Below are 10,339 nucleotides of genomic sequence, written 5' to 3'. Positions count from 1 at the left end.
GCACTCTATACAGCAAACAACACATGTTACTCACCTACGCTGATGACATCGATATAATAGGTTGAACAACCTCCCGCCAGACTAAACTCACACTATACAAGACGCTGATACTACCCGTTCTGTTATATGGATCTTAAGCATGGGTACTTACGCAAGCATATGAGAGAGCTCTTGGGGTGTTTGAAAGAAAAATTCTCCGAAAAATCTACGGGGCGATCTGCGTCGACGTCGAATGAACCACGAGCTCTTCGATTTATACGCGGACATCGACATAGTCAGTCGTATTGAGTTGTAGCGACTACGATGGCTAGGCCATGTTGTGCGAATGAATGATAATGCCCCAGTTCAAAAGGCATATAAAAGCGAACCTACTGATGCTTCCCATAGAAGGGAAGGCCACGAATCAGATGAAAAGACCAAGTAGAAAACAACATCTTGGAACGTGGTCTTTCAATTTGGAGGAGATACGCACAAGACCGACGCGTTTGGAAATGTTTTTTAAGCTCGACTTATGGAACAACCGTTCTGTAACAAGCCAGCTAAGTAAGTAAGTACATATTTCAAAAATGAATAATCTTTAATTTAAAATTCCAGTTAAGAGTATTAATTATTTTATTATAAAAAATTTGTTTTATTTTATTATACAATAAATTTACATAGTTTTTTTGAGAAGTTTTTTTTTATTTCAAATAACGATAAATAGAAAAAAATAATAATAAGCAAAACTAATATCAGTGCAATCTACATGTTGTTGTAAAATAAAATGAAATAATATTTTTGAATTATTACATTTTTCAAACGGCAAAGTTTCAAAACTTAACAGCGGAGATTTGAATTCGAAATTGTATTTTTTTGATAAACAAAACGACTGTTAGGCTATAACATTTCAAATTATTTGATTCGCATAACAACAAACATTTCAAAACAAAGTAAAAAAGTAATAATGATTTTAAAAAAATATATGATTTTGAAATAACTGCGTTATCTGGAACCTTCCTAGACGTTTTTTTTTTTTTAATTTTTTTAAAAAAAAAATAATATTGTTTTTGTTTTCCATAACAAATCGAAAGTAATCCATTAATAAATTTAATATAACTATATTAACATTAATAAAAATAATGTATGATTTTTTAGCTTATAAAATTTACATATAACTTATGTACTTATTATCTAACGAATTTTATTTTGAATACAGTGTGTTATGATATTCTTTGTATAAAAGAATAGTGGTTAAAACCAAACCAAAGAAACATTGCACTTTATATTCAATCTTGATTATTTTTGCTTGCTAACAACAAAAACAAGATGATTCTAAGTGCCATGCAAATGCGATAATATAGATTCTATATCTTCTATGTGTATTTTTTGATTTACATTACATCCTTCTTCTTCTCCTTCTTTGTGGGGCGATTGTTTTTCAGAATTATTTGCTGTCGTCGTTTTAGTACTGAAATGATATCAAAAAAATATATATTTGTTATTAATAAAAGAATTATTTCTGAAATAAAGCGTGATTTTTTTAAAGATACATTTTTGAGGGTCGAAAAGAAGCTAGCATATGCCCGCTACTTCGCTAACGAATATGGAATTATTTCAAAACTAATACCGATCATGATTAACATTTTATTTTCCAAAACTACCATGATTAACATTTTATTTTCCAAAACTACCTTCATATCGCAACACTGCCTAACAATTCGGACCACAACATAAATCTAGCTCTATACCAAGTTTTGTATCATTTATTACTTATTTTCAAAAAAAAATCCAAATTTGAAATATAGGTTCACCGAAATACAAATTAGTGGCAGTTAGTACATGTTAATATAAATTTCCTTTCCTACCTACCCTAACAATCAAAACTTCCCACATACTCCAATCCTAATTTCAAATTTCATGATTCCAGCTCTATCGGTGCACCTAAATCCAAATTGTACCCATAATTATAAATTTCAATTACTACCTACACACACAGAATGCAATAGAGTTATTATTTCCAAATTTCAGGATTCCAGACCAAATTTTCAAATTTAGTACTTTTCGTACACATAAGTACGAATTCACAAAATTATCAATTTATCAATTTCACCAGCTCTAAAATCTAATTTTATTAAATGTTGTACAATTTAGTACCCATGAGTACAAATTTCCAAATATCCATACCCCCATTCATACACTCAATTAATATTATTTTCTCCAAGTTTTAGTGTTCCAGCTCTATCGGTTCTCCTAAATCCAAATTGTGCCTAATATAGCACCATTTAGTACTTTTCGTACACATAAGTACAAATTTCCGCATCTTCCAATTCAAATTGTACCAAATTTAGTACTTTTCGTATACGCTTTCAAAACCACCTCCTTATACAACTACTTCTCAACCTTAATTCAGATTCCAAATTTCAAGTGGTTAGCTCGGTTCACCTTGTGCCAAATAAATGGTGCTACATTTAGTACTTTTCGTACACATGTGAACAAATTTTCAAAACGACCTACAACATATCGCTTTTCTACACTCTGACGCAAATGTTAATTTCAAATATCAGGATTCCAGATCCATCCGCTTCTTAAAATTCAAATTGTACCAAATTTAGTACAGTTTAGTACTTTACGTATACGTAAGTACATGTTCAAAATCACCTGCTTATATACCTACTTCTCGAACTTAATTCGCATTTCAAATTTCAAATGTTTTGCTCTATCCATTCACATGCTACGATATTATACCAAATTTAGTACATTTTAGTACTTTTCGGATACTTGTAGTTCCAACGTCCAAAAAACCCCTATGCTACATCTATTCTACACGCAATCAGTGACCTTCATTTTAAATTTAAGAGTTCTAGTTCTATCGGGGCTAAATACAAATTGTACCATATTTAGTACACTCGTGCAGTTTTCGTACGAATTTCCAAAAACCCAGCCTCTCGCCAAATTTCAAGATTCTAGCTTCAGTCGTTTCGTCTGGGCGTTGATAAATCGTTAAGTCAGTCAGTCAATCAGTTTTGAAGGGAGCACGATCCACGACACTTAGGGTTTTTGTAAATAATATTTTTTGAGGGACTAAAAATAACGTGGATTTTCCCAAGGAATATTTTTTGGGAGATTTTTTTTTTAAATAATGTCCTTAATGGACCATAAGAAGCGTGCAGTTTTTGGAGAATATTTTTTGATGGTCTAAAAAACGGGATTTTTAAGAATACATTTTCAGAGACTAAAAGAAGCATGACTTTTTTATAAAAAAAAAATACTTTTTGAGGGACTCAAAGAAGCGAGGATTTTTTTCTCCAAATATATCGTTGATTTCTTATGAAATACATTTTGAGGCGCTATATGAATCGTTGATTTTTTATGGAATATTTTTTTCCGGAAACTATTTAAAATGAATATAGAAAAGTATTTCCATCCATGACTTACCCTTCATCTTTTTTAGACGTCGCCTCGGTTCGAGATATCGCCGCACCACCCTGAATCACCGGTGTTGATGTTGCTCCAGGTGTTGCTGCCGATGTAAACGCTTTCAATGATACAGCTGCAATTTTTGTATTCACAACTGATGGCCCACCAGATTGTTTATCATCGGCAATATGTGTTACACGTACTTTTCGTTTTTTCGGAACAGTACGTATTTTACCCTGCTGTTGTTCACTTTTTATTACCGATGATGATGATGCTGGAGGATTTACTGCTGGTTGGCTGGTGTATAGCGTTATACCTTCAGAGATACGCCAAACATGTTCTTCAACACCATCCAAAGAAACAACCATTTTATAATTTGACAAATCGTGTATTTTTACTGGTGTAGGTGGTGGTTCATCTGAACCCTGATAGGTGCAATGAATAAAATGTTTTGAATCACTTTCATCATAGGTAACAATTTCACAATCATATGTAGCATCATCTTCAGATATTGGATCATTGACGGCGGCTTCAGCAGCTGGTTCCAGTGGCAGATTTGTAATTTCTGTTTGTATAGATTTAATTGCTGCCTCCTGTTCCATTTGCAGGGCTTCGTCATTTTGCACAGGTGTAACAGTTTGGTGTTCTTTTTCATGCGCCACAACGTCTTCGGCTAATTCATTGTTATTGTTGTTGTTTTTAGTTTTGCCACTGGTCTTTGCAGGTTTAAAGGGTATTTTAGGTTTGATATTAAGTTTGGGATGAATTGGGGGTGGTGGTACCTCCAATTTTGTTTCATCTTCTTTTATCACTCGTTCATCCAACATTCCTTCGCGGCGATCATCTAAATCCATCTTCTTTTTACTAGCCTTTGTTGACGTCGCGGCTTTCTTTTTGTTGGTGGCACGTGTTGCCTTTGGTTTTGGGGCTGCTGCTGCTGCCGCCGTTTTTGCCTTTGTGGTTTTTGGACTAGCTTTGGTTTTGGACTCGGGTGAATTTTTAGTTTTTGTTGTTTTTCTGGGTTTAACCAGGCGCGGTGATACTCTCACAGTTGCAATGGCTGGTGATAATAAATTATCTTTGGATTTATTGGCCAATTCTGCCAATGTTGTAGTTGTGCTGTGAGAGTTAATTTTTCCTGGTGACTGAATAGTCTTAAAGGCCAGTGGCGTTCGCACAATTTTCTTATTTGTTTTTCTTATGGTCTTGGCAACAGGCCTTGCCTCTATTGGTAGACATTTTCTTTGCGAGCCTTTTCCACTGGCTGATGAAATATTCATCCTCGGATTTTCTTTATTTTCCGGCGTTCTGGATGTATTCGGATCTTCTGGCGTAGGCGGATGTTCGATTTTGGATTTATTTTTCGGTTTATTCGATTCGGGAGTTTTTGGTAATTGTTTTTTGGCCGATAAGTGTAGAGCTGTTAGAACATCTATTGAACGTTTTTCGTCCGTAATTACCTGCGGCGACATTTGTGGTGGTATCTCAAAGCATGCAGGCTTCTTGCCGTGATCACGCATGGCATGCATTAAACGTGTAGCTGCCAATGCTGCGGAAATATTTGGCGCTGTTGTTGCTGTGGACGCCACTCTCTCAGTAGCGCCCACCAGCGTAGCATCTTTCTTGAGTTTCTCCTTCATGCGTTCTCTTTTTAATTCAAGCTCTTTAATTTGGCGATTTCTTTTCTCTGCTGATTTGAGGGGCAAGGTTACCTTTATGGTTGATGTTGCGGTTGTAACCGGTGCCGGCATAGGCAATATGGTGGAATTGTCCGTGGCAATGTTTTCTTTAATTGGCGTTAACCAACTACGTACTGGATAACGCACCTCCCCATCAATATTGACTAATTGGGAATTTTCATCCTTTTCGGTAACAATTTTCTTCCATTCCTCATCCTCTGTGCTGGATATCTCCGAAAGATTATCCAAATCTAAGAGGGTTTTGGTGGATTTGATTTCCACAACAGTTTTGGATTTTGTAGAGGAATTTGAATCGGACGATGATGATGATGACGAGGAGGAAGATGATCCCGACGAAGAAGACGATGAGGAGGATGATGAAGATTCTTCATCTTCAGCAGCGCTTATTTCCGGTAAACCAGAAACCAATGTGTAATGAGGATCAATTTTAGCTGTTTCCACGCTATCAACAGCCTCGGTGCCGAATGATTTGACACGTTTTAAAACAATCGGTTCTACTTTTAGTGTTTCCACTGGAATTTCCACTTCAACGGCATGGGCAGCGTGTTCTTCATCTGTTTCTGGGGGATTTCTTTTTGGAGATTTTATCTCTCCTTCCTCTTCGTCATCTTCAGTTCTATCGGTTTCTTCATTTTGTTCTTGTCTTTGATTCTTTTGTGCTGAATCCCTTAGAATTTTATCGATATTCCGATCGAGATCTTCACTTTCATCAGGTTTGTAATATGAACCCCCTCCCGAAGAGTATTCCGTGCCAGTTACACTACGCGGCGTAGCCGCATCTTTTATGCCAAATGGTGTAAAACGAAAACCAGGAGTTAGGGCACTCAACATTGGTGTATCCAATTCACTTTTCGTTAAGGAACCAAATAGGAATGAAGTTGAGGCCTGCATATCATCGTGTGGATTTCTATTCTTGCCAGCTGGGGTTTCCAATGATGGGGCAAATATACCAGGTGTTGGGGGCATAAATGCGGTGGAGAGATTTGACACATTTGGATCTTTGTAGGGTGTCTCGAGTAGTAAGGCAATGTTACTGGTACGTTTCTCCCTTTCCAATGCCTCGTTTATATGTGGTGGAGGAGGGTCAGAATGATGTGGTTGATGGTGGTGCGTGTGGGGAGCTTGGCCGGATGGAGCATGAAATACCGATACTGGTGATTTTGCTTTTTCCTGTGAAAATTCTTTAGGTTGTGTTTTAGACTCTGTATGACTTTCTTTGGGAATTATAGGATTCGTTTGCGCAGTTTCTTCTGCTTTGGATTTCTGATCTTCAGCTTTGGCTTTATTTTGTGCGCTAGAAACCTCTGCAACAGCTATCGTAGTTTCATCGACTTTATATGGCGTTGAAATTTGTATGGAAAATTCTTTAGACTTTTTCTTTTGACCCAAATTATCAACATTTTGTTTTTCTACGGACTCCAGATTGTAACTAGGTTCTTCTTTCGATTCCAAACCCTTTGTCCCATCAACATTTGTACTCTTTTGGGCTGACTGTGAATCGTTTACACTTTCCTGGGACTCATTTACCATCTCCTTAGACATTTCAAGTTCTTCTGCTTCTTCGGCCATTTCTTTTTCCTTTCGTTTAATGGCAGCAGGTTTTTTACGCCTGACCCGTTTCTTTGTGTTGACCTTCTTCACTGGTTTCAAAACAGTCATTTTTGAGTTTAATTCCCTCAGTCGTACATCAAGATCCGTGTTGGATGAATTCTTAATTCGATTCCATTCTTCCAACATGTACTTCTCGTATTCTTCCGTACCTTGTGGTGGTATTTTCTTTTCATTTTCCTTCTCAGCTTTTTCGACCTGTAGATCTTCTTCGGTTTGAGATTTGGATAGTTGACGTTTACAGGAACGTACTGCAGTTTTTCGCTGTTGCTTACGTTTGGGTGTATTCTCGACTGAAGTAATCGAATTTTGAGACTTGGACAAATCCGAAAGATTGGTATTAGATTTGTCTGTATCATTAGCCGTTATCGCTGCCGAAACCTGTTTGTTAATAACAGTTTGATTGCTGCACTCCTCGGCCACAAAAAGTGGTGGTATATTACCGGTACTTTCATTAACTGAGGCGGAAGTAGTATCGTTTGCCGTTGTCCCTTTCAAAATTTCAACATTTTTAATTATGGGTTTTTCAGAATTTCCTCCTTTAGCATGTTCTTCATTACTGTTTGCCTGTGAAGTCGGTGGATTTATTCCTTCATTGGCATTTTTCGCTAAAGCATTTCTTTGCATTCTTTGAAAAGCTTCTCTTCTTGTGGATAATGGTGTACCCGACGTGAATTGTGGACCTCGCGGTGAGAATGTTAATGTTCTCACATGTGAAGCGCGTTTTCGTGGCGTTGAAAGACTACGATAGGCTTTGGTATTGACAATACCGCTAGTTGAGGGAGTTGCTTTTTCCGACAAGCGTGTATCCAACGATCCTGGAGGCTCAGTGCTACATGTAAGTTGTTCAACATTTATTGGCTTCTCTACAGTATGCTGTTGGACAGTTGGATTTTCTAGTTGTTGATTTGCCTTTTTAATACTGCCAATTATGACTGAATTCCGTGGAAATTGATCAGCTGAAACAACAATTGGTTCAGACAAGGGGATTTCTATGCGCGAAGCATCCATATTGGCAATATTATTTGTTTGTAATTGTTGTGTTACCACTTCGTTATTGATCAGAAATGGTAAATTAGCTAAAAGTCCATCATTGGTTAAATATAAAGGAAATGTTAGTTGACCAGTTGAAGAATCGAAAAATACTTGATCATCGCCATTAGTATCGGTTACAACACCACTGCCGCTAACATTTTCTGTTACACCACCACTGCTTGTAGTCAATTGGTTTATTATATTTTCTGCTGTAATATTACCAATCGAGACCTCGGGATGTTGTTTCTGGGCGCTGTCATTGGAGTTCAATACAATCAATTTTGAGATGGAGAAATTCGGATCGATCAACGAGCCAAACGAATTATTCGCAGTCAAACTGGGAGGATCTTGGGCTGAGCTCGCCATCGTAGTAGTCATATTTGATGCATTTGCTGCGGCCACAGCATTCCTTATAATCAAAGGTGTTCGAGGTGGTATATCGATGGGGCTAATATTAACTGCCTGCGGCAGTTGATGCTGCTCCGTTAAAGTTTGATCAATCATTGCTGGTTGGGGTCGGGTAGGAACCAATGGTGGTGGTTCAGTCGATGTATATAGAGGTTTATTAAAATCTCCCACAGCTGCGGACACGCATGCATCGGCCGTTGGTGCTCCAATATTACATTGAACTGCAGCTGATTGTACGATCGGTTTATTTGAAGCTTCTAAAACATCGTGTATTACTGCATCAAAACTGGGATCTTTTTCTGTTGCCTCGAGTATATTTTTAATCATTTGATCAAGTAGTTGAGTGGAACTTATCGCGGATTGATCCTGTGTACTGGTAGTTTGATTGTTTGTGATTTGTGATGCGGGATCTTCTGTTGCCTTTACATCAGAATTTGAGGGTGGTAATTTTGTTGCTGAACTATTTAGGGCTTGATTGATATTTTCCACCAATTTCTGTTGAAATTCTGGATTATCAAGAATGGCTTGTGAAATTTCCGGTAATATTGGAGTACGTATTTTCTCTTCTTGGGTTTTGTTGCGCGGCGTTGATTCTTTGGAAGGTTTTTCACCATTGAATAATTCTTTTCCATTAGAACAGGCGGGATCACATTCTGTATCTTCAGTATCACCCGCTTCAGTTTCAGTTGTAATCTCTGAACATGAATTAGACCATTCATCGTCTTCATCTTCGTCCTCCTCGTCGTCATCATCACCTCCATCTCTATCGTCATGACTTTTTAAATCAACTCGTCTACCCATTGCACAGGGTGACAAACAGATATTATAGCGAAGTCTATGCCGTTGCAGAGCTTTGGCACTCAGAAAACAATATGGCTCTAGAATGCGTCTTTTCTTCGACCAATGACTTGTACGATAAGATGGTGAATCTTTTGTTTTAGTATCACCAGATATATCGTTATTGTGGGAATGATTGAGATCATGAGGACGTTTACGTTTTTTGCCATTGCCATTATTTTCCTTGTCGGAATTAATACTATTGCTGGTTTGTTTCCCCGAACCAGCCGATGTTTGTAAATTAGATGAAGCATTTTTGACTGAAGCAATTTCCTGGTGATTGTCAGCGGTTCGCTCTAATAGGACGGCAACTTTTTCCGATAGCTTTAATCGTTGGAATTCAAAGCGAACATCATTGCTTAATTTGGGTAGTTCTAGATCAACTTTTCTTGATATTTTAACATATTCGCATATTATTTCCTCTAATTCGGGAAAAAATGAATGTGTCTGTAGACCATGTTTAAACGCCGAAAATTCTTGTTTCAAATATGGTGATGTTTTGCAAAATGTGTGTGTTGCTCTTTTCAGATTTTGTGATTTTAAATAATCTATAAAAAAAGTGGACGGTCATTAGAAAATGCTTGTTGAATTACGTGTATATCCGGCGAACTTACCCAAAACAAGACGTGCAATGTCACTACTTAAAACCACAGTTTCCATGTTGCCTTTCTTAGGATTCCAATAAATGTCAAAATTTGTGAAAGAAATTTTGTGTATCCTCTCAATCAATACGAATTTTCCATTGGGTCCTGTGAAGTAAAACAACAATTAGTATTTACAAATTATTTAAAAATGACTACAATTTTCACAAAGAACTGATAAGAACGCAAGTACACCTGGCTCCGAATGTTATTCTCTGAAAAAGGGAGGCAACATAAGTGACGCGTGCCTAACATTTAACTCAGAAGTAAGAACATGTTCGTACATCTGTCTGTACCAATGGTCTACAAAAAACGTATAATTAATTGGAAGCAATCTTAAAGCTGGGATAATATGCACACAGATGGCTTCCGACAAGTCTTGCTACCTGAATCGTTCAAGTTTAGTTTTGTATTTTTTCCACAAGGAAAGCCAAGAATTAGCAACTTTATTTTGTTTTCATTTACGTACACTTGCTCAATGATCCAACATAATCTTCCAAAAGTTCTTTCACATTTCACTTATTTTGTTTATTTGCAGCAAAATAAAATAAAAAACAAATTATGTTTCTTCTCTGCAACTAAAACAATTTTGCAAACTATCGGCGTCCTTTCTGCTAGCGTCTATTTTCTTTATTCGCTGCTGCTTCTTCTCTTTTCTCACCTTTTCAAACAGTGACAGCAGCTGTCATGTTTAGGACTGGTTAAATAAACACA

The 10,339-nt window shown here is 37.0% G+C and overlaps 1 protein-coding gene across 1 annotated transcript; it reads right to left on the bottom strand.

The window, feature by feature from the left end:
- Positions 1 to 1,311: 1,311 nt before the first annotated feature.
- On the bottom strand, positions 1,312 to 9,644 carry LOC133325361 (serine-rich adhesin for platelets). Its single transcript, XM_061534138.1, has 5 exons — positions 9,599 to 9,644; positions 7,388 to 9,532; positions 3,684 to 7,312; positions 3,415 to 3,635; positions 1,312 to 1,447 (listed from the first exon to the last, which is right to left on the bottom strand). Exons 1-5 carry the CDS (start codon positions 9,642 to 9,644, stop codon positions 1,312 to 1,314), a joined length of 6,177 nt encoding a protein of 2,058 aa, XP_061390122.1.
- Between the last annotated feature and the right edge of the window lie 695 nt (positions 9,645 to 10,339).

The sequence above is a fragment of the Musca vetustissima genome, unplaced genomic scaffold (assembly GCF_032173495.1).
Source record: "Musca vetustissima isolate MV318-11 ecotype Yass unplaced genomic scaffold, APGP_CSIRO_Mvet_v1 utg1214, whole genome shotgun sequence".
NCBI classification, from domain to species: Eukaryota; Metazoa; Arthropoda; class Insecta; order Diptera; family Muscidae; genus Musca; species Musca vetustissima.
The sequence above is the reverse complement of the archived record's forward strand: the minus strand, read 5'-3'. Positions and strand labels throughout refer to the sequence as shown.